Source organism: Bombina bombina, chromosome 9 (genome assembly GCF_027579735.1).
Source record: "Bombina bombina isolate aBomBom1 chromosome 9, aBomBom1.pri, whole genome shotgun sequence".
In the NCBI taxonomy this organism is placed as follows: Eukaryota; Metazoa; Chordata; class Amphibia; order Anura; family Bombinatoridae; genus Bombina; species Bombina bombina.
Genome location: NC_069507.1, coordinates 180137662 through 180162988, shown reverse-complemented (window position 1 = coordinate 180162988; position 25327 = coordinate 180137662). Strand labels below are relative to the sequence as shown.

At 38.4% G+C, this 25327-nt stretch overlaps 1 protein-coding gene across 1 annotated transcript in view; it reads left to right on the top strand.

Annotated features, from left to right (window-relative positions):
* LOC128640146 (RRP12-like protein) overlaps nucleotides 1-25327 on the top strand; it is a 213700-nt gene that overhangs the window by 134463 nt on the left and 53910 nt on the right. The window contains exons 23-27 of the mRNA XM_053692506.1: nucleotides 953-1058; nucleotides 2614-2721; nucleotides 17999-18156; nucleotides 22220-22311; nucleotides 24934-25095. Of these exons, the coding sequence (XP_053548481.1) occupies nucleotides 953-1058; nucleotides 2614-2721; nucleotides 17999-18156; nucleotides 22220-22311; nucleotides 24934-25095 (626 nt within the window). The remainder of the gene's footprint in view (nucleotides 1-952; nucleotides 1059-2613; nucleotides 2722-17998; nucleotides 18157-22219; nucleotides 22312-24933; nucleotides 25096-25327) is intronic.

Below are 25327 nucleotides of genomic sequence, written 5' to 3'. Positions count from 1 at the left end.
GTTTCATGTCCCTTTAATGTGTCGCTTATCTTTTTCTCCTGCTGAAGAAAAATAGGAACAGATATAAACAGGCAATTAGACTGTCTTAAAAGGGATTCCACACAGCTTTGTTTGCACAAATAGAGAGAGAAAAGTAGTTCAAACATGACAGCGTCCATTACTGAACAGAAACTAAAGTAATTTATAGAAACGAAAATTTGCTTATTTTCTATATTTAGACAACTAATATAATTGTAAAAATGCATCTAGATATTATTCTAAGACTAATTTTTGCTTTGAATACATCATTATGTATAGCCTGTATTTACTGTTTAACGTCCCTTTAAGGAGTTGCTTATTGACATACGTTTTAAAATGAAGTTATAGGTAGACATTTAGTGTAATTAATTTTCCCCATTTGTGTCTCTAATTTTAATAACTTGATTCCACATTAAAGAACACAAATGTATATTTTATATGCACTTTTTCATACTTTTAAAAAAATGTTTTATTATTATTATACAGATTTGTTAACTAAAAGCTAAAGCTCTTAGAACAGGAGATTTTTGCATTTCATGTTCTGTTTGTCAGAGCATGTTTTTTGCATGACTTCACCTACATAACTGTCTTTAACCCCTGTAAAATGGTTAAAAACATAAGTAAAGTCACACACAGGGGCATTGAGCATCACAGTTCCCATTCTGAACATGGCTTGTGGTTGGTGGGTTGTGCGACATCCAGTTATGATTGGCTTTTTGGCCGTGTCATGCACAAGCATTACCAATGCTTACATCTCCATGTGGTACTTTTACCTTTGTTTTTAACCCCTAGGTGGTGGATTTATTCATAAGAGAGTCCCGTTAATTCATTCTTTGAGTTTACATTAGCAAGCTAGAAATTTTTAAATGTGAATGTATTAAAACAAATACTAATCTTGTATAATATATTTCTCTTCAAATCTTTAAAATTGTAGGTTGTAATATGCACCAAGGAGGTGTCTGTTGGAGCAAGAAAGAATGCATATACCCTAATTGCAGAGATTGGACATTATTTTCTGCGCTTTAATGAAGATAAGAAAGGTAAGCCAGACTGTTTCAGTTCTGAAGGAAAAAAAATGTTTTTCCCCCCTTTAAAGGGATAAAAAGGTCAAAATTAAAATGTGCATAAATGCATCTGTATTTAAAAGAAAAGCATGTTTTGCAATATACTTCTGTTAGCAAAAATGCTTCTAATAAGTAATTACCGTTTTTCTTTGGTATACGCATATATCCTGTGCGGGCCTGTGCACTTGTATTTAAGCTCAGAGAGCTGGCACTGGTGTGTATTGCTTCTGTGAAGATGTAATTTGTGTTATACAAGCTACTGCGGACCCTCTGAGCAGGTGAGGTATTTGAATACTAGTGCACAAGCCCTCGTAGGATATGTGAGTATGCCGCAGAAAACCAGTAGTAACTTTTGCAAGAAGCATTTTAGCTACTGGAATTATTGCAGAAAATACATCTATTTCATGTTAAAATACACCTTTACTTTAGGCTGATTTAATCAGATAATTAAAGTGTGAAACAATGTTAGTTATGGGAGCTTGTGCAATTTCATTTAAAACGTCTTGCGTTTTGCTGCATTGGTTCTACTACTGCCTGCATAATATTTCTGTATTTACTGTACACTTGATTCCCTGCAGCATGTTCTCATGGTGTTACTGCCCGTGTAATATTTCTGTATTTACTGTACACTTGATTCCCTGCAGCATGTTCTCATGGTGTTACTGCCGTGTAATATTTCTGTATTAACTGTACACTTGATTCCCTGCAGCATGCTCTCATGGTGTTACTGCCGTGTAATATTTCTGTATTTACTGTACACTTGATTCCCTGCAGCATGTTCTCATGGTGTTACTGCCGTGTAATATTTCTGTATTTACTGTACACTTGATTCCCTGCAGCATGTTCTCATGGTGTTACTGCCGTGTAATATTTCTGTATTTACTGTACACTTGATTCCCTGCAGCATGTTCTCATGGTGTTACTGCCGTGTAATATTTCTGTATTTACTGTACACTTGATTCCCTGCAGCATGTTCTCATGGTGTTACTGCCCGTGTAATATTTCTGTATTAACTGTACACTTGATTCCCTGCAGCATGTTCTCATGGTGTTACTGCCCGTGTAATAGTTCTGTATTAACTGTACACTTGATTCCCTGCAGCATGTTCTCATGGTGTTACTGCCCTTGTAATATTTCTGTATTAACTGTACACTTGATTCCCTGCAGCATGTTCTCATGGTGTTACTGCCCATGTAATATTTCTGTATTAACTGTACACTTGATTCCCTGCAGCATGTTCTCATGGTGTTACTGCCCGTGTAATATTTCTGTATTAACTGTACACTTGATTCCCTGCAGCATGTTCTCATGGTGTTACTGCCCGTGTAATATTTCTGTATTAACTGTACACTTGATTCCCTGCAGCATGCTCTCATGGTGTTACTGCCGTGTAATATTTCTGTATTTACTGTACACTTGATTCCCTGCAGCATGTTCTCATGGTGTTACTGCCCGTGTAATATTTCTGTATTAACGGTACACTTGATTCCCTGCAGCATGTTCTCATGGTGTTTTTATGTTGCTTTCACAGAGGCCATGCAGTGTTACCTTGCTGTGGTGTTTGCTGGACTGACAGGCTCAGTCACTATGATCAGCTGTACCGTTTTGGCACTTACAAGGCTCCTATTTGAATTCAAAGGTAAATTAAACCTTTTTGTATTTTTTTAAGGTCATCAGTGAACCCTCTTTCTATGACATCACTACAATCTAATTCACTGAAACCTGTTTAAAATCTGAATTGTGCAGATTATTAAAATAAATTCTGGGAAAAATACATAGGGGAAAATTGGAAGAATGTTCTTAAAGGGACATTAAAGTAAATTTTGAATCTTGTTTATGTTCCTTCGCTGTGTCCAATTAGAAGGGAGTATAAATGAGCTCCTGCCTATATTAGTCAGTCACTGTGTCATTTTGGTGTGTAAAGGTTCTGAATTCCATGGAATACACTTCAGCCTTTAAGGGGAGTGGAATCACTACAGTATTCAGAGTTAGTGATGGTAAACTTTCCCCTTTGTATTAACAGTTTGGAATCTTAGCGATATTTTAGAAAGATTTTAATTAGTTGTAATAAAGATGCACTTTAAATTCCTTTTTAATGTAGAGCTGCAATACTAATATCTTGCGCTTCGTTTACCCATTTCACAAGTAATTTTTTTTTTTTGTGAGCGAACGGTTTTATCTGTTCTCCTATCGACCCTCTAGCTAAAAAATAAAAAATTGTGTAAGTGCTGTATGGCTAGAACGCCAAATGGTGAACCATTAGCTCCCCCCAAAAAATATGCTTTTGACATGGGCGGCCGGAGCATGGGGTATTAGAATTTTAATGCAACAAGTAGGTTAAAGTGCATTTTAATTACAACTGATTAATTAAACCTCTGCCTGTTTCTAAACTCCTGCATGTCACCTCTTATCTCAGTGCCTTTTATTAGCTTTTTACAGCCAGACAGTGCCAGTTCATGTGTACCATGTAGATAACATTGTGCTCACTCTGTGGAGAATAATGGTTATACAAGCACCAGCACTAATTGGCTAAAATGCAATGTTGTAAAATAGCACTGAGGTGAGGGGCAGTCTGCAGAGGCTTAGTTACAGGTAATCATAGAGGTAAAAAGTATATTTATATAACCGTGTTGGTTATGCAAACCTGGGAAATGGGTAATAAAGGGATTATCTATAAGGTATGTACATTTGTGCAGTTTGTGATAATACGAATCAGGAAGGCAGCGGCTGCCAGCAGCATTCTGCTCTTTTCAGAGCCACGTTTATGCTTGTTAAAGTGCAGCATGCTGGGATCTGTGCAAAATGTAGCCACCAATTAGCAAGCGCTACCCAGGTGCTGAACCAAAAATGGGCCTGCTCCTTAGCTTAGACTACTGCTTTTTCAAATAAAGATACCAAGCGAACAAAGAAAAATTGATAATAGGAGTAAATGAGAAAGTTGCTTAAAATTGTTTGCTCTATCTGAATCATGAAAGAACAAATTTGGTTTTAGTGTCCTTTTAAGTTACAGGAAACCCAAGTGAAATAAAAAATGAATGTTTATTGCAATTTTTTTTATTATGCATAAATAAAATTTAAAGGGATATTAAACACATAGTAGCAGATAAGATAATAGAAGTAAATTGGAAAGTTATTTAATATTGTATTCTCTATCTCATAAAAGAAAAAAAAAATCAGTGTTAAACTACACGAAAAGGGGGCAAAATACATAATAAAAATACATGGCAAAGTTTTATCATTATGCATAACTATACCAAATCTCAAGGTGTTTACTGTTCCTTTTATCATTCATTGTCTAATGCTGCTTAAAGGGATACTAAAATCAAATTATTTTTCATGATTCAGATAAAGCATGCAACTTTCTAATTAACTCCTATTAATTTTTATTTGTTCTCTTGCTATCTTTATTTGAAAAGCAAGAATGTAAGCTTTGGAGCTTGCCCATTTTTGGTTCAGCACCTGGGTTGCGCTGGGTTGTAACCACCAATTAGTAGGCACTATCCAGGGTGCTGAATAAAAAATGGTTCGGCTCCTTAGCTTAGATTCTTGCTTTTTCAAATAAAGATACCAAGAGAATGAAGAAAAATTAATAGAAGTAAATTAGAAAGTTGCTTAAAATTGCATGCTCTATCTGAATCATCATCAAAGAAAAAAATTGGGTTTAGTATCCCTTTAAGTATCAAGGAATAAGTGTTAATGAGGTGGTACAACAACTTATTTCTTTCATGTAATTAGCAAGAGTCCATGAGCTAGTGACGTATGGGATATACATTCCTACCAGGAGGGGCAAAGTTTCCCAAACCTTAAAATGCCTATAAATACACCCCTCACCACACCCACAATTCAGTTTTACAAACTTTGCCTCCGATGGAGGTGGTGAAGTAAGTTTGTGCTAGATTCTACGTTGATATGCGCTCCGCAGCAAGTTGGAGCCCGGTTTTCCTCTCAGCGTGCAGTGAATGTCAGAGGGATGTGAGGAGAGTATTGCCTATTTGAATGCAGTGATCTCCTTCTACGGGGTCTATTTCATAGGTTCTCTGTTATCGGTCGTAGAGATTCATCTCTTACCTCCCTTTTCAGATCGACGATATACTCTTATATATACCATTACCTCTGCTGATTCTCGTTTCAGTACTGGTTTGGCTATCTGCTATATGTAGATGAGTGTCCTGGGGTAAGTAAGTCTTATTTTCTGTGACACTCCAAGCTATGGTTGGGCACTTTGTTTATAAAGTTCTAAATATATGTATTCAAACATTTATTTGCCTTGACTCAGAATGTTCAACTTTCCTTATTTTTCAGACAGTCAGTTTCATATTTGGGATAATGCATTTTAATTTAACATATTTTACCTTAAAATTTGACTTTTTCCCTGTGGGCTGTTAGGCTCGCGGGGGCTGAAAATGCTTCATTTTATTGCGTCATTTTTGGCGCGGACTTTTTTGGCGCAAAAATTCTATTTCCGTTTCCGGCGTCATACGTGTCGCCGGAAGTTGCGTCATTCTTTGACGTTATTTTGCGCCAAAAATGTCGGCGTTCCGGATGTGGCGTCATTTTTGGCGCCAAAAGCATTTAGGCGCCAAATAATGTGGGCGTCTTTTTTGGCGCTAAAAAATTTGGGCGTCATTTTTGTCTCCACATTATTTAAGTCTCATTATTTATTGCTTCTGGTTGCTAGAAGCTTGTTCACTGGCATTTTTTTCCCATTCCTGAAACTGTCATTTAAGGAATTTGATCAATTTTGCTTTATATGTTGTTTTTTTTCTTTTACATATTGCAAGATGTTCCACGTTGCAACTGAGTCAGAAGTTACTACAGGAAAATCACTGCACAGTGCTGGAGCTACCAAGCTAAGTCTGCTATAAACTTTTGGTATCTGTTTCTCCAGCTGTTATTTGTATTGCATGTCATGTCAAACTTATTAATGCAGATAAAATTTCCTTTAGTACTGTTACATTACCTGTTGCTGTTCCGTCAACATCTAATTTTCAGAGTGTTCCTGATAACATAAGAGATTTTATTTATTTTAAATCCATTAAGAAGGCTATGTCTGTTATTTCTCCTTCTAGTATACATAAAAGTCTTTTAAAAACTTCTCTTTTTTTCAGATGAATTTTTAAAATGAACATCATCATTTTGATGCTGATAAATCTTTGTATTTGTCCAAGATGGAATTTATTCGTTCTTTACTTAAAGAAGTGTTATTTGCATTAGAAATAGAGGATTCTGGTCCTCTTGATACTAAATGTAAACGTTTAAATAAGGTAGTTATTCCAGAAGTATTTTATCTCCCTGATGCTATTTCTGAAGTAATTTCCAGGGAATGGAATAATTTGGGTAATTTATTTACTCCTTCTAGACGTTTAAGCAAATTATATCCTGTGCCATCTGACAGATTAGAGTTTTTTGGGACAAAAATCCCTAAGGTTATGGGGCTGTCTCTTCTCCTGCTAATGTACTACTATTCCTATGGCAGATAGTACTTCATTTAAGGATCCTTTAGATAGGAAAATTGAATCCTTTCTAAGAAAAGCTTACTTATGTTCAGGTAATCTTCTTAGACCTGCTATATTTTTAGCGGATGTTGCTGCAGCTTCAACTTTTTGGTTAGAAGCTTTAGCGCAACAAGTAACAGATCATAATTTTATAGCATTATTATTATTCTATAACATGCTAATAATTTTATTGGTGATACCATCTTTTGATATCATTAGAGTTGATGTCAGGTATATGTCTCTAGCTATTTTAGCTAGAAAAGCTTTATGGATTAAACTTGGAATACTGACATGTCTTCTAAGTCAACTTTGCTTTCCCTTTCTTTCCAGGGTAAATAATCATTTCGTTCCTTTCCTCACAACAAGGAACAAAAGCCTGATCCTTCATCCTCAGGAGCGGTTTCAGTTTGGAAACTATTTCCAGTTTGGAATATATCCGAGCTTTATAGAAACCTATAGCCAGCTCCTAAGTACCTATGAAGGTGCGGCCCTTATTCCAGCTCAGCTGGTATGGGGCAGATTACGTTTTCTTCAAAGAAATTTGGATCAATTCCGTTCTTAATCTCTGGTTTCAGAAACATTGTTTCAGAAAGGTACAGAATTGGCTTCAAGTTAAGGCCTCCTGCTAAGAGATTCTTTTCTTTCCCGTGTCCCAGTTAACACAGCAAGGCTCAGCATTTCTGAAATGTGTTTCAGATCTAGAGTTGGCTGGAGTATTTATGCCAGTTCCAGTTCTGGAACAGGGGCTGGGGTTTTATTTTATCTCTTCATTGTACCAAAGAAGGTCAATTCCTTCAGACCAGTTCTGGATCTATCATTATTGAATCGTTATGTTAGGATACCAACATTCAAGATGGTTACTGTAGGACTATCCTGCCTTTTGTTTAGCAAGGGCATTATATGTCTACAATAGATTTACAGGATGTGTATCTGCATATTCCGATTCATCCAGATTACTTTTAGTGTCTGAGATTCTCTTTTTAGACAAGCATTACCAGTTTTGTGGCTCTACCGTTTGGCCTAGCCTCAGTTCCAAGAATTTTTTTCAAAGGTTCTCGGTGCCCTTCTTTCTGTATTCAGAGAATAGGGTTTTGGTATTTCCTTATTTGGACGATATCTTGGTACTTGCTCAGTCTTCTCATTTTCGTAGAATCTCATACGAATCGACTTGTGTTGTTTCTTCAAGTTCATGGTTGGAGGATCAATTTACCAATCAGTTCATTGATTCCTCAGACAAGGGTAACCTTTTTAGGTTTCTAGATAAATTCAGTGTCTATGACTCTGTCCTTGTCAGTCAAGAGAAGTTTAACATTGATATCAGCTTGTCAAAACCTTCAGTCACAATCATTCCCTTTGGTAGCCTTATGCATGGAAATGTTGGGTCTTAGGACTGCCGCATCAGATGCGATCTCCTTTGCTCGTTTTCACATGCGACCTCTTCAGCTCTGTATGCTGAACCAATGGTGCAGGGATTACTCAAAGATATCTCAATTAATATCTTTAAACCGATTTTATGACACTCTCTGACATGGTGGACAGATCACCATCGTTTAGTTCAGGGGGCTTCTTTGTTCTTCCGACCTGGACTATAATCTCAACAGATGCTAGTTTTACAGGTTGGGGAGCTGTGTGGGGGTATCTGACGGCACAAGGGGTTTGGGAATCTCAGGAGGTGAGATTTCCGATCAATATTTTGGAACTCCGTGCAATTTCAGAGCTCTTCAGTCTTGGCCTCTTCCGAAGAGAGAGTTGTTCATTTGTTTTCAGATAAGACAATGTCACATCTGTGGCATACATCAATCATCAAGGAGGGACTCACAGTCCTCTGGCTATGAAAGAAGTATCTCGAATTTTGGTTTGGGCGGAATCCAGCTCCTGTCTAATCTCTGCGGTTTATATCCCAGGTATGGACAATTGGAAAGCGGATTATCTCAGTCGCCAAACGTTGCATCCGGGCGAATGGTCTCTTCACCCAGAGGTATTTCTTCAGATTGTTCAAATGTGGGAACTTCCAGAAATAGATCTGATGGCTTCTCATCTAAACAAGAAACTTCCCAGGTATCTGTCCAGATCCCGGGATCCTCAGGCGGAGGCAGTGGATGCATTTTCACTTCCTTGGAAGTATCATCCTGCCTATATCTTTCCGCCTCTAGTTCTTCTTCCAAGAGTAATCTCCAAGATTCTGAAGGAATGCTCGTTTGTTCTGCTGGTAGCTCCGGCATGGCCTCACAGGTTTTGGTATGAGGATCTTGTCCGGATGGCCTCTTGCCAACCGTGGACTCTTCCGTTAAGACCAGACCTTTTGTCTCAAGGTCCTTTTTTCCATCAGGATCTGAAATCCTTAAATTTAAAGGTATGGAGATTGAACGCTTGATTCTTGGTCAAAGAGGTTTCTCTGACTCTGTGATTAATACTATGTTACAGGCTCGTAAATCTGTATCCAGAGAGATATATTATAGAGTCTGGAAGACTTATATTTCTTGGTGTCTTTCTCATCATTTTTCTTGGCATTCTTTTAGAATACCGAGAATATTACAGTTTCTTCAGGATGGTTTAGATAAGGGTTTGTCCGCAAGTTCCTTGAAAGGTCAAATCTCTGCTCTTTCTGTTCTTTTTCACAGAAAGATTGCTATTCTTCCTGATATTCATTGTTTTGTACAAGCTTTGGTTCGTATAAAGCCTGTCATTAAGTCAATTTCTCCTCCTTGGAGTTTGAATTTGGTTCTGGGGGCTCTTCAAGCTCCTCCATTTGAACCTATGCATTCATTGGATATTAAATTACTTTCTTGGAAAGTTTTGTTCCTTTTGGCCATCTCTTCTGCCAGAAGAGTTTCTGAATTATCTGCTCTTTCTTGTGAGTCTCCTTTTCTGATTTTTCATCAGGATAAGGCGGTGTTGCGAACTTCTTTTGAATTTTTACCTAAGTTGTGAATTCCAACAACATTAGTAGAGACATTGTGGTTCCTTCATTATGTCCTAATCCTAAGAATTCTAAGGAGAAATCGTTGCATTCTTTGGATGTTATTAGAGCTTTGAAATATTATGTTGAAGCTATTAAGTCTTTCCGAAAGACTTCTGGTTTATTTGTTATCTTTTCCGGTTTTAGAAAGGCCAGAAAACTTCTGCCATTTCTTTGGCATCTTGGTTGAAATCTTTATTTCATCTTGCCTATTTTGAGTCGGGTAAGACTCCGCCTCATAGGATTACAGCTCATTCTACTAGGTCAGTTTCTACTTCCTGGGCGTTTAGGAATGAAGCTTCGGTTGATCAGATTTGCAAAGTGGCAACTTGGTTCTCTTTGCATACTTTTACCAAATTCTACCATTTTGTTGTATTTTCTTCTTCTGAAGCAGTTTTTGGTAGAAAAGTACTTCAGGCAGCGGTTTCAGTTTGAATCTTCTGCTTATGTTTTTCATTAAACTTTATTTTGGGTGTGGATTATTTTCAGCAGGAATTGGCTGTCTTTATTTTATCCCTCCCTCTCTAGTGACTCTTGTGTGGAAAGATCCACATCTTGGGTAGTCATTATCCCATACGTCACTAGCTCATGGACTCTTGCTAATTACATGAAAGAAAACATAATTTATGTAAGAACTTACCTGATAAATTCATTTCTTTCATATTAGCAAGAGTCCATGAGGCCCGCCCTTTTTTGTGGTGGTTATGATTTTTTGTATAAAGCACAATTATTCCAATTCCTTATTTTATATGCTTTCGCACTTTTTTCTTATCACCCCACTTCTTGGCTATTCGTTAAACTGAATTGTGGGTGTGGTGAGGGGTGTATTTATAGGCATTTTAAGGTTTGGGAAACTTTGCCCCTCCTGGTAGGAATGTATATCCCATACGTCACTAGCTCATGGACTCTTGCTAATATGAAAGAAATGAATTTATCAGGTAAGTTCTTACATAAATTATGTTTTTTATTCATTAAGATATTTAATTCAGTAACTACCTTGTTATATAATTATTTTTATTATGTATTTCTCCAACATTGGTGTGTCCGGTCCACGGCGTCATCCATTACTTGTGGGATATTCTCCTCCCCTACAGGGAAAGGCAAGGAGAGCACACAGCAGAGCTGTCCATATAGCTCCCCCTCTAGCTCCGCCCCCCAGTCATTCTCCTTGCCGCTCTGAACAAGTAGCATCTCCTCGGGGATGGTGAGGAGTTTGTGGTGTTAGTTGTAGTTTTTTATATCTTCTATCAAGAGTTTGTTATTTTAAAATAGTGCTGGCTTGTACTATTTACTCTACAACAGAAAAGTGATGAAGATTTCTGTTAAGAGGAATATGATTTTAGCACAAGTAACTAGAATCCATTGCTGTTACCACGCAGGACTGTTGAAACCAGAGAACTTCAGTTGGGGGTAACAGTTTGCAGACTCATCTGCTTCAGGTATGACTAGTCTCCTTCTAACAACACAGGCTAATGCTAGATGACAGTCATTTTTCCCCTCAGGGAAAATGGTAAGCCATTTTTCTTTCACCTCAGCAAAAAAGATAACAGGCTTCCCCTTTTTGATTTTTATGCTGGTAGACACTGTTAGGGGCAAAATCGATTGGTTTTTATTACAATATCATGGCATTTGAAATGTTTTATAAGCTTATATACACTTGGGGACGTTTTTATTGATCTGGCATGTTTTAGACACCTAAATCTAGTCAGGAAGGCCCCTTCACTCAAGTGTACTGAGGGAGGAAGCCTCATTTTGGTGCTTCAGCTGTGCAGTTGATTTCAAGGCAGTGCATGCAGTTTTCATGTGAGAAGGGTCCTGTGACTCAGAAAGTGACTCCAGAAGGCTTATTTCTGTGGATGATTGACCCCTAAGGAAGGTAAAATGCTGCAGCAATACTGTAGCAGGGATTGTAGTGTATAAAAACGGTTAAATCCAACAATTAGCTCTGGTTTGCTTGTTTTAAGAGCTAGAGTCTCCATATTTGCTGTGCAATACTTTCTAAGCATTAAGACACTGGGGTCCAAATTTCATAAAAATCGGATATTGCCTTCATAGTTTTTTGAACATTCAGAAATAAAGTGTGTAATGTTATTATTTAAAGAGACAGTAACGTTTTTGTTTAAAATCGTTTTTATTGCATTGTTTGCCTGCCTAAATCTGTTTAACATGTCTATGCCATCAGATAACCTATGTTCTGTGTGTGTAGAGACAAATGTGTTCCCCCTTTGAGTGTTTGTGATAATTGTGCCATAGCGTCCAAACAAAATAAGGACAGCTCTGTTACATTTCATAATGTTGCCCAAGATAATTTATCTAATGAAGGTAGTGAGGATAATTCTACATCCTCTCCTTCTGTGTCTACACCAGCTTTGCCCGCGCAGGCGACACCTAGCGCGCCAGTGCTTATTTCTATGCAACAATTAACAGCAGTAGTGGATAATTCTATAGCAAATCTTTTATCCAAACTGCCAGCATTTCAGAGAAAGCGTGATTGTTCAGTTTTAAATACAGATAAAAAAAGGATGAACAATCAGACGCTGACGATGCCTTATCTATTTTACCCTCACATCAATCGGAATTGGCTGTGAGGGAAGGGCTGTCTGAGGGTGAAATTTCAGACTCAGGAAAAATTTCTCAACAGGCAGAACCTGATATAGTAGCATTTAAATTTAAGCTAGAACATCTCCGCGCTTTGCTTAAGGAGGTATTAGCTACTCTGGATGACTGTGATTCTGTAGTAGTACCAGAGAAGTTGTGCAAATTGGACAAATTTTTAGAGGTCCCAGTGCACGAAGACGCTTTCCAATACCCAAGAGGGTAGAGAGCATAGTGGATAAGGAGTGGGAGAAGCCAGGTGTACCCTTTGCCCCACCTCCTATATTTAAGAAAATGTTTCCCATAGTAGACCCTAGAAGGGACGCATGGCAGACGGTCCCGAAGGTTGAGGGATCTGTTTCAACACTAGCGAAGCGCACAACTATTCCTATAGAGGACAGCTGCGCTTTCAAAGATCCTATGGATAAAAATTGGAAGGATTGCTTAAAAAAGATTTTTGTTCAACAAGGGTTCATCCTTCAACCAGCTACGTGTGTTATTACTGTCACTTCAGCGGCGTCCTTTTGGTTCGAGGAACTAGAAAGGTCGCTCCAGAAAGAGACTTCCTATGAAGAAGTCATGGACAGAATTCACGCATTAAAGTTAGCTAATTCCTTTATATTGGATGCCGCTTTTCAAATAACGAAATTGGCGGCGAAAAACTCAGGTTTTGCTATAGTAGCGCGGAGGGCGCTTTGGCTAAAATCCTGGTCGGCAGATGTGTCGTCCAAGACTAAGTTACTTAATATTCCTTTCAAGGGTAAGACCCTTTTTGGGCCGGAATTGAAGGAAATTATTTCAGACATCACTGGGGGTAAGGGCCATGCCCTCCCACAGGATAGGCCTTTTAAGGCTAAGGACAAGTCTAATTTTCGTTCCTTTCACAATTTCAGGAACGGACCGGCTAATAACTCCACTGCCGCTAGACAAGAAGGTAACGCGGCCCAGCCCAAACCCGCTTGGAAGCCCATGCAAGGCTGGAACAAGGGTAAACAGACCAAGAAACCTGCTGCTGCTACCAAGACAGCATGAAGGGGTAGCCCCCGATCCGGGACCGGATCTGGTAGGGGGCAGACTATCTCTCTTCGCTCAGGCTTGGGCAAGAGATGTTCCGGATCCCTGGGTACTAGAAATAGTCTCCAAGGGATACCTGCTAGAGTTCAAGGGACTTCCTCCAAAGGGAATATTCCACCTGTCTCACTTATCTTCAGACCAGATAAAGAAACAGGCATTCTTACATTGTGTAAGAGACCTATCAAAGATGGGAGTGATAAACCCAGTCCCCTCCGGGGAACAAGGTCTAGGTTTTTACTCAAACCTGTTTGTGGTTCCCAAAAAAGAGGGAACTTTCAGGCCAATCCTGGATTTAAAGATATTAAACAATTTCCTCAGAGTTCCATCCTTCACGTGGCTCTTCCATTCGGTTTAGCCACCGCTCCCAGAATTTTCTCAAAGGTGCTAGGGTCCCTTCTAGCGGTCCTAAGGCCGAGGGGCATCGCTGTAGCACCTTATCTAGACGACATCCTAATCCAAGCGTCATTTCTTTCCAAAGCGAGGGCCCACACAGACATTGTGTTGGCTTTTCTCAGATCTCACGGGTGGAAGGTGAACATAGAAAAGAGTTCACTGTCACCGTCCACAAGGGTTCCATTTCTGGGAACAATAATAGATTCAATGGAAATGAAGATCTTCCTGACAGAAGTCAGAAAGTTAAAGCTTCTAAACGCTTGTCAAGTTCTTCATTCTATTCCTCAACCCTCCATAGCTCGGTGCATGGAAGTAATAGGAATAATGGTCGCAGCAATGGACGTGGTTCCTTTTGCTCGAATTCATCTAAGACCATTACAGCTGTGCATGCTCAATCAGTGGAATGGGGACTATACAGACTTGTCTCCCCAAATTCAAGTAGACCAGGTAACCAGGGACTCACTTCTCTGGTGGTTGACCCAGGATCACCTGTCTCAGGGAATGAGTTTCCGCAGACCGGAGTGGGTCATTGTCACGACCGACGCCAGCCTCTTGGGGTGGGGCGCGGTCTGGGACTCCCTGAAAGCTCAGGGCCTATGGTCTCGGGAAGAGTCGCTTCTCCCGATAAACATTTTGGAACTAAGAGCAATATTCAATGCGCTCCTGGCTTGACCTCAGCTAGCGAAAGCCAGGTTCATAAGATTTCAGTCGGACAACATAACGACTGTTGCGTACATCAATCATCAGGGGGGAACAAAGAGTTCCCTAGCGATGAAGGAAGTAACCAAGATCATCCAATGGGCAGAGAATCACTCCTGCCATCTATCTGCTATTCACATCCCAGGAGTAGACAACTGGGAGGCGGACTATTTGAGTCGTCAGACTTTCCATCCGGGGGAGTGGGAACTCCACCCGGAGGTCTTTGCTCAGTTAACCCAATTATGGGGCATTCCAGACATGGATCTAATGGCGTCCCGTCAGAACTTCAAGATTCCTTGTTACGGGTCCAGATCCAGGGATCCCAAGGCGATTCTAGTGGATGCATTAGTGGCGCCTTGGTCGTTCAACCTAGCGTATGTGTTTCCACCGTTTCCTCTCCTTCCCAGGCTCATAGCCAGGATCAAACAGGAAAAGGCCTCGGTGATTCTGATAGCTCCTGCGTGGCCACGCAGGACTTGGTATGCAGACCTGGTGAATATGTCATCGGCTCCACCATGGAAGCTACCTTTGAGACAGGATCTTCTAGTACAAGGTCCATTCGAACATCCAAATCTAGTTTCTCTGCAGCTGACTGCTTGGAAATTGAACGCTTGATTTTATCCAAACGTGGGTTTTCGAATTCTGTGACAGATACTCTGGTCCAAGCCAGAAAACCTGTGACTAGAAAGATTTACCATAAAATATGGCGTAAATATATCTGTTGGTGTGAATCCAAGGGATTCTCCTGGAGTAAAATAAAAATTCCAAGGATTCTCTCCTTTCTCCAAGAAGGTTTGGATAAAGGGTTGTCCGCTAGTTCTCTAAAGGGACAGATTTCTGCTTTATCTGTCTTGTTACACAAACGACTGGCAGCTGTGCCAGATGTACAAGCTTTTGTTTAGGCTTTGGTTAGAATCAAGCCTGTTTACAGAACCATGACTCCTCCTTGGAGTCTAAATTTAGTTCTTTCAGTTCTTCAAGGGGTTCCGTTTGAACCTTTACATTCCATAAATATTAAGTTATTATCTTGGAAAGTACTGTTTTTGGGTGCTATTTCTTCTGCTAGAAGAGTTTCTGAATTATCTGCTTTGCAGTGTAATCCACCCTATCTGGTTTTCCATTCAGATAAGGTTGTTTTGCGTACTAAGCCTGGTTTTCTTCCAAAAGTTGTTTCCAACAAGAATATTAACCAGGAAATAGTTGTTCCTTCTCTGTGTCCGAAACCAGTTTCAAAGAAGGAACGTTTATTACACAATTTAGATGTTGTTCGTGCTTTAAAGTTCTATTTAGAAGCAACAAAAGATTTTAGACAAACCTCATCTTTGTTTGTCGTTTACTCTGGTAAGAGGAGAGATCAAAAAGCTACTGCTACCTCTCTCTCTTTCTGGCTAAAAAGCATTATCCGCTTGGCTTATGAGACTGCCGGACGACAGCCTCCTGACCGAATCACAGCTCACTCTACTAGGGCTGTGGCTTCCACATGGGCCTACAAGAACGAGGCTTCTGTTGATCAGATATGTAAGGCAGCGACTTGGTATTCTCTGCACACTTTTGCCAAATTCTACAAATTTGATACTTATGCTTCTTCGGAGGCTATTTTTGGGAGAAAGGTTTTGCAAGCCGTGGTGCCTTCCATTTAGGTAACCTGATTTGCTCCCTCCCTTCATCCGTGTCCTAAAGCTTTGGTATTGGTTCCCACAAGTAATGGATGACGCCGTGGACCGGACACACCAATGTTGGAGAAAACAGAATTTATGCTTACCTGATAAATTACTTTCTCCAACGGTGTGTCCGGTCCACGGCCCGCCCTGGTTTTCCTAATCAGGTTGAAATTTTTTTTGTCTTTATACACTACAGTCACCACGGCACCCTATAGTTTCTCCTTTTTCTCCTAACCGTCGGTCGAATGACTGGGGGGCGGAGCTAGAGGGGGAGCTATATGGACAGCTCTGCTGTGTGCTCTCCTTGCCTTTCCCTGTAGGGGAGGAGAATATCCCACAAGTAATGGATGACGCCGTGGACCGGACACACCGTTGGAGAAAGTAATTTATCAGGTAAGCATAAATTCTGTTTTCTTTGAAATAAATGCTAATCTAAATAACTGCCTCTTAAAGGGACACTGAACCCAGATTTTTTCTTTCGTGATTCAGATAGAGCATGCAATTTTAAGCAACTTTCGTATTTACTCCTATTATCAAATTTTCTTCATTCTCTTGGTATCTTTGTTTGAAAAGCAAGAATGTAAGTTTAGATGCCGGTCCATTTTTTTGTGAACAACCTGGGTTGTCTTTGCTGATTGGTGGATAAATTCACCCACCAATAAAGTGCTGTCCAGGGCCTGAACCAAAAATTGTCTGGCTTCTTAGCTTGGATGTCTTCTTTTTCAAATAAAGATAGCAAGAGAACGAAGAACAATTGATAATAGGAGAAAATGAGAAAGTTGCTTATGAAAGAAAAAAATTGGGTTCAGCATCCCTTTAATAATTCAAAGGGTTTATTTACTTACTAATACAATTAGATCATATGAGGTAATGCTTTGGAAATGAAGGCAGAAATCTATAAAATCCGATAATTTTATAACTTGCATGACTTTGTTTTTGTATTTTCATCCAGAATATTAAAGTTCAAAATTAACATCTTCAACCATAGATTTGTTTTCACGTTTCTTTACTAGCAAGGGACATATAATTATTTTATAGGAAATTAGCAAATCTAGACTAGTATCCCCACTTGCTTTTCCCCAGAGTGCTCTGTATACACTGTTAGCAATGCATCAGGGAACTCTGGGTAATATATGCAAACTAGTTATACAATATTTCACGCTTTTTGCTTCCAAGTACTGTTTTAACCCCAGCATACGTAGTCATTGAGGGGTTAAACACCGCAATCCCCTTTATGGGGTGGATGCAGCCAGGTTATTAGCAAAAACATTACTCTTTATTGTGAAAAGCCATTTGTTGAATGTGATTTTTATTTCCCCTAGTCTTGAGAAGCGAATGATTACTTGTACATTCTCATGGAAAAATGTAGCAGGCGAGCAGCAATATAAACGGTATAATAAAAAGTGTAACCGAATGTAAAACCTGGCATTTTTATTAAGAGAAGATACTTTTTGGAAAAAAAACAAATACTGATTTTTTTACAGCGCCAAAGCTAGTTTCCACTAACATCCGGAAGAGCATTTCTGTGGATTAATCCTTTATTGGGGGTCTTTACTGGCTGCATATTTAGGGGCTCAGAGCAGTTCTGCGTTTGTCAGATAAGACAATATTGAGTAATGTGGAATGAAACACACAATTTTTCTTTCATGATTCAAATAGAGTTTCCAGTTTCTAAACAATTTCCCAGTTTACGTATTTTGTCTGGTTCTCATGGTGTCCTTTGCTGAAAAGCATACCTAGGTAGGCTTAGAAGCAGCAATGCACTACTGGGAGCTAGCTGTTTATTGGTGGCTTCTTTTTATTGGCTCACCTAATGTATTCAGCTAGCTCTCAATGATGCATTGCTGCTCCTTAAAAACCTTTACCAAGAAAATTAAACAAGTTTGATAATGAAAATAAATAGGAAAGTTTTTTTTAAATTATATGTTCTATCTGCATCATGAAAGAGATTTTTTTAAATGTCCCTTAACATTCAATAGAAAATATTGCTTGTGTCCCTTTAATTCCATGGCCGCTTAATATTGATTTTTATTTTACCAGATCAAATGGGCGTGGAAGTGATTGAGCCGCTGCTGGAAAATGTCTGCCTTCTATTGACCGCCAGAACACGAGAAATTGTGAAAGCAGGGCTGGGCTTCATTAAAGTTATCCTCTTCATTATGGACATGAAGGTCCTTTCCAAACATCTGCAATTAATGGTAAGAAACATAACTTGTAACTGTAAAAACATTGAGAAATTTGCCTTTGTAAGATAGAGCTGTCTTTGCTAAACCTGGTTGAAATGAATACTTTGTTTTCTATAGAAGGAACAATTCGGTTTAGTGAGCATAGGAAACCTTTTTTGTATCTTAGTGTTCTGTTATCTCCTATTTGCGATACTCTTTTTAAAGGGACAGTCTACACAACATTTTTTATTGTTTTAAGATGATCAATTTTTTTTACCCATTCCCTAGTTTTGCATAACCAACACTGTTATATTAAAGGGACACTTAACACCTGATAAAAATAATTAAAAAGAATGTTTTCTTATGAATTCAAATCAAGTAACCACTACCAAAGTGTTGAAAATAATTGATTTGTAGATGAATGCTAATAAGGTGCTTGATTGTCCCATGTAAGGTGCCATATTAGAACGCACGTTACACTGGGGCACAACAGTCATGTGACTCAATGCAGAGTCACATGGCACGCACTTCATATCTCCTTATAATGTATGCATGCATATAGGAAACACAGCAGCAGCAGCACTCAATATTATGCAGACAGAGCTTGTGCTGCAGTTTAGTTACTGAAATAAAACATTTTATTATTATGCTTTTCTATGTAAAAAAAAAGCTTACTTTTCAAACATTACCACTCTGACATTCCTAAGTGTGCACTGTGAATGCACGGCACTCGGCAGGGTTATAAATGTAAATCTGACAAGCTCCGGTCTCCGGTCTGGAGAGGGAGGGGCCGAGGGGGGAGAGAGGGCAGAGAGACTCCAGTCCGTGGGAGAAAAGACTGAATAACTCATGAGGCAAATACTTTTTCCTGGAGATTTGTTCAATACAATATTTTATTTTCATACATCTACATTACAAATATACAGTAATATATGTATATTTGTAATGTAGATGTATGAAAATAAAACTAAAAATTGTATTGAACAAATCTCCAGGAAAAAGTATTTACAGCATGAGTTATTCAGTCTTTTCTCCCATGGACTGGAGTCTCTCTGCTCTCTCTCCCCCCTCGGCCCCTCCCTCTCCAGACCGGAGCTTGTCAGATTTATATTTATAACCCTGCTGAGTGCCGTGCATTCAAAGTGCACACTTAGGAATGTCAGAGTGGTAATGTTTGAAAAGTAAGCTTTTTTTTACATAGAAAAGCATAATAATAAAATGTTTTATTTCAGTAACTAAACTGCAGCACAAGCTCTGTCTGCATAATATTGAGTGCTGCTGCTGTGCTTTTTTTATGCATACATTATAGGGAGATACAGTATGAAAAGCGTGTCATGTGACTCCTGTGCTGGTAAAATATGGCGGCATACATAGCTGCATCAAGCCCTGGATATGTATACTATTAGAAAAAATTTTCTTGAAATGTTTTGTGTAAGCTGAAGCTACAGCATAAAGAGCTGTACTCGGTTTTTTATTATTATTCAGTAGAAGTTAGTTTAAATGATTTTTTGCAGTCAAGTGTTTAATGTCCCTTTAATACACTTTTTTACCTCTTTGATTACCTTGTATCTAATCCTCTGCAAACTGCCCCCTTATTTCAGTTCTTTTGATAGACTTGCATTTTAGCCAGTTAGTGCTGACTCCTTGGTAACTCTCTGCACTAGCATAGTCGTATCTATATGGCACACATGAACTAACACCCTCTAGTAGTAATAAACTGTAAATGCCTTCAGATAAGAGGCGGCCTTCAATGTCTAAGAAATTAGCTTATGAACCTCCTAGGTTTAGCTTTCCTCTAAGAATACCAAGAGAACAAAGCAAAATTGGTGATAAAAGTAAATTGGAAAGTTGTTTAAGATTACATTCCCTATCTGAATCATGAAAGTTTATTTTGGACTAGACTGTCCCTTTAAGTATCTAGGCCAAATATACGTGTAACCGTTTTTATATCTATTTTACTGCCACTACAGAGAAGCTTGGGCTATGACTACCCCCCCCCCCCCCCCCCCCCCAGACAAGTGTTTTTCAACTTCAGCTAGTTAACATATTGGGTGAGACAATAAGATGATGCATATATTTGCAGCCACCAATAAGCAGGTACTCTAACAACCCAGATTTACATGATATCTGAACTAGAGCAAAGGTGGAAATTAGCTAATCAGTAACCATGGTTAACTAACCTGCACTCACCCATCAGCTGATTTTCTCTTGTGCTCTAATTCAGATATCATGAAAATTTGTTTTGTTAGTGTGCCCTTAAAGGGACATTAAACCGAAATGTTTTTCTTTCATGATTGAGATAGAGCATGTGATTTTAAACAACCTTCCAATTTACTTCTAGTATCTAATTTTCTTTGTTCCTTTTATCATTTGTTGAATAGGATACTTAGGCTCAAGAGCTGCTTATTGGTGGCTGCAAATATATGCATCATCTTATTGTCTCACCCAATATGTTAACTAGCTCACAGTAATGCATTGCTGCTTCTTCAACAAAGGTTAACAAGAGAATGAAGCAAATTAGATAATATAAGTAAACTGGAAAGTTTTTTAAAATTGTTTGATTCACAAAAGAACATTTTTGGGTTTCATATCCCTTTTAAGTCTGGGGTTGAAGAACACTGTCCTAGCCTCCCATTATATAATATTTTTAGATTCTTGTGCTTGTGTTTTTCGTTGGATGCTTGTTTCTATTAAAATAGAATAATAGAACACATGTTGATAAAGACATGTGGTGTGTCAATGTCATCACTGTTGGTGATAAAGTAATAGTTAAGTATCATTAAATAGCTTCCGTCTTAAAGGGACACTTTAGTCAAAATTAAACTTTAATGATTCAGATAGATCATGCAATTTTAAACAACTTTCCAATTTACTTCCATTAAGAAAATGTGCACAGTCTTTTTAGATTTACACTTCTTGAGTCACCAGCTTCTACTGAGCATGTGCAAGAATTTACAGAATATATGTATATGCATTTGTGATTGGCTGATGCCTGTCACATGATACAGGTGAAGTGGAAATAGACATAACTTTAAAATTTGCACATGTGTTATACGCACACATATTTCCTGCACCATAACATTGGCTTTAGGTAGTATAAAAGATTTTCTTCATGATAAGGTAATAAGTTAGCAGAACAAGGAAATTGCTGCTGCAGAGCCTTACTGATCCTCGGAGTGTAGCTGGAAACTCAAGGGTAATAACAGCGTCCTTACACAGCTGTGAGGGGTGCACTCCAGAAACCGGACGAGTAAGCCGTAAACACAACACAGGCAATTTGAAAAAAAAAACAGCACAAAATGCACCTTTCAAAAATAAAACTTAGCTTTTATTTCAGTTTCATAAAATCAGAGACAGCCGTTGCATCCTGATGCGTTTTATGCCTCACAGGCACTTAATCATAGAGATAAACCAGCAGAAGACTATTAGAGTATGAAAAAGTGCAAACTAGACATAATCTTAATTAATAGTTGTTAAACATGTCAGACATCATACACCTTTGAAATAATGCTCCGTTCTAGATTATTTCATTTAATGGTGGCACTGGTTATGTTTAACACCTTAACAACTGATGTGCCCTGTAAGGTATTAAAGAAACCATTTTAAAGGCACAGGATCATACTTTTAGTCACAATAAGAATATATTTAAGTAATGCAGATACCATAGAAACCAATAAGGCCTACAACAGACATTTTCTTTTCCCCCTTTAATTCTCATGATTAGTACAGAGTAAGCAAAATATGCATTGGTGATGCGCCTAATAGTACAGTCTCGCTGTCAAAAAAGCTCAATGAAGAGTCTGTTTTTGTTCCTGCAATCTTTATTGACAAATGTTTACCCTGTTTTTCCCCACAAATATTTGTTTTCTAAACTACGCAATCTGGAGTCAGTCTCTACCTGTTAAATCTTAATGTATATCATTGCTGTCATGTAGAATGTGTATTTTTATAGCCATGAATTCAAAGGCATCAAAATTCACATCCTGTATGAAAGTAAAGCTAAAATGTTTGCAATCACATTTCCAAATGGATCTTGGGCTTTTTTATTTTACAGTTCTTTATTATTATTATTTTTTATTTTTTCCCCTTCTTTTAGGTGGAATCAATAGGAAATATAAACGGTGATATGAGGCGACACTTCCGGATGAAGCTCAGAACTATCTTCACAAAGTTAATAAGAAAGTTTGGGTAAGAGAAACTACTTATCTTGCTGGTAACTGGGAAATACTGTTATTCTAAAAGATGAAACCTAATGCGTGCGTGGTTATTTATTAACTTTATTCTTGTAAGTTTGATGATATAGTAGAACTTAATAAAAGGGACATTATATACTGAATACATTTTAAAAGCAGAGTATTGAGGTTATCCCCTGCCCCCCTTTAGTAATAGGTGCTTCTGTTTGTTCAAATCTAGCTTTCATTGCATTACAGAGCGGACATGTTTGCACATTTTCAGCAACTCTCCTTTGTATACCTGCAGTGTAACCTAAGTTTCAAAATGGTGGCACCCACAATTAGAGGGAGATGTATGAAATGTTTTTAGTGTTTAATACAGGGCTCACAAAACCCAGGGCACCAGGGAGCCACTTGAGCCTTAAAATTAGGCCCTGGCACCCAGGTTTACAGTCCCCAAGATACCAATAAGTGCCCCCTATATATCTCATATGGATGCTCAAAAGATTCTGGCTTTGCAGGTTTTCATACTGGTTCCTTGCCCATACCACGTTACAAAACCCATGATGTCTCTACAGACTCTCTTCTAGGCACTGTAAATACAGATAATTTGCAGTCAGAAAATACAGTCAGCATTGTCACAATGAATATAATACACATGTAACTAGATTTTCAGCCTTATCAATCAACACATGTTGAATACTTTATCTAAGACTACTGAATAATGCTTTTTAAGTACAAATACTATAACTACCTCATATATCCCCGGTGGTGGATGGGCATGGGTCCTTTTGTCCATGGGCATAAGACAGTGCAGCCCTTACGATACTGTCTCTGTAAGTGTGTCTCTCACTCCCACTCCCTTTTTGCCTTTTGCAACTTTTCATGTCCAGCACATTCCTCTTTTTTTTTTTCCCCTGATGTTTTGCCTGGATTTGCAAACTAGCCACCACACCAATGAGGGCATCTGTGTAACTTTTTTCTGCCTCCTTATCTATTGCCATATATGTTTATTTCCACTACCATTTGACTTTTCCAGATTCAGGAATTCTTCACCTTTTGCAAACATTTCTCCCTCTGGTTCACATGCTGTTTTTTTTCTGGCCTACTTTTGCTCACGTTATTCAGAGGACCATTAAGCTCATTGCTAAGACAGCTCTTTCTATCCCATTTGAAGTAATGGGATGGATCTTAACTTGGCTTCCATTAGCTACTTGCTCCTCTAGAAAACCTTGCATCCTTTGTATAGTGGTGCCATAATATATAGTTTGCACTAGACCTCCAAGCTAAGTTCATTAGTTGGATTTTTGTTAATGCAGATGGCATGCACTTTGGTTGAGCTATTATATTGGCAAGACCCAATAGCTGGCCACATTGTACTATTGCAGTGAGGTAAAACAACTGCAGTTGCCTCCATTAGATATCAGAGGTTTTTGTTACTTCCCGGGCATTTTTAGAGTGATGTCTCGAGACACTGGCACACATGGGGTAGACAGCTTCAATGTCTTCTCTAACTGGAGATCTCTGTATCCTTGAGTGTTTTGAGACTATATGGATTCACAGGGTCAGCTTTATGTTTTTGATATAGCTTCACTTCTCATCTTTTTCAAAAAAATAATAAATAAATTATAATTTATTATCCCCATCACATCATATATGGGGTGAGGTTTGTTTTCCAACATTGAACTGTCTACCTGACAGTAATTCACTCTTTATGCCTCTTCTTTGGTTCCATCTTAAGGTAATTTTACTTCCTGGAGGACCTAACTTTTTAAGGCATTTTCTGGAGAAAATGTTATTGTACTCCTTTTTATTTGTTATCCACTCACATTTATTTTGTTCCTATTTGGGTGCTTGTTTTACATGGTTTCTCACCTTGTTTTTGTTATTATTTTTCTCAGACCTTCAGATTTTGGAAGAACATTTATCATTTGATCTAGCAGGCACACGTTAGTTTCTATCCATAGCAGGTGATTCATACTTTTGTACAAACCTGTTGTGAATCACCAACTGCTTCATGGGCCATCACTATAAACTTGAGAGAAAACACATTCTGAGTGACAGCACATAAAGAACCTCAATATCTTTGCATTTCTGGTCTGTCTTTCATTTCCCTTCACCTCTGATCCTCCCTTAAATGTAAACACTAGAGGAAGCTGGAAATAGGTGAGATGAAGAGAGATTCCAGTGTAAATTTGTTTTAAAGTCTCTCTTCTCTATTCTTAAAGGGATGCTTTCTAATTTACGCCTATTCATTTTTCTTTGTTCTGTTGGTATCTTTATTTGAAAAAGCTGGATTGAAAGCCCATTTTGGGTTCAGAACACTGGATATAACTTGTTGATTGGCGGCTGAATGAAGCCACCATTAAGCAAACATAACCCAGGTGCTGTACCAATAATGAGCTGGCTCCTTAGCTTGCATTCCTGCTTTTAAAATAAAGATATAAAAAAAACTAAGAAAAAATTGGAGTAAATTAAAAAGTTGCTTAAAATTGCATGATCTATCTGAATCATGAAAGAGAAAAGTATCCCTTTAACATATTAGTTTTGAATCACCTCCTGCTTTATTCGCTGGCCCTCGTGTAAAGAAGGGGATTGGGTAGTGAGTATAAAATCTTGTTTTCTACTCTATCCCTAGGTTTGATGTGGTGAAAAACATGCTACCTGAGGAGTACCATAAGGTCCTGATCAATATCCGTAAGGCAGAGTCCAGAACCAAAAAACAGAAGGCTCTGAAACAAGCAGCAGATGAGGGTGAAGTTGAAGATGACGAGGATATTACAAAGCCTAAGGGTGATAGGTAACATCTCTATTTTACTTGCTGACACTTCCTTGTTTGATTTTCTTTCTTCTTATTTTTTATTACAGATATATATTTTTATTTCATTAAAGGGACAGTAAGCACCAAAATTGTTATTGTTTAAAAAGATAGACAATGCCCTTACTACCCATTCCCCAGCTTTGCACAACTAACATGGTTATATTAATATACTTTATAACCTTTAAACCTCTAAATTTCAGACAGCCTCTTA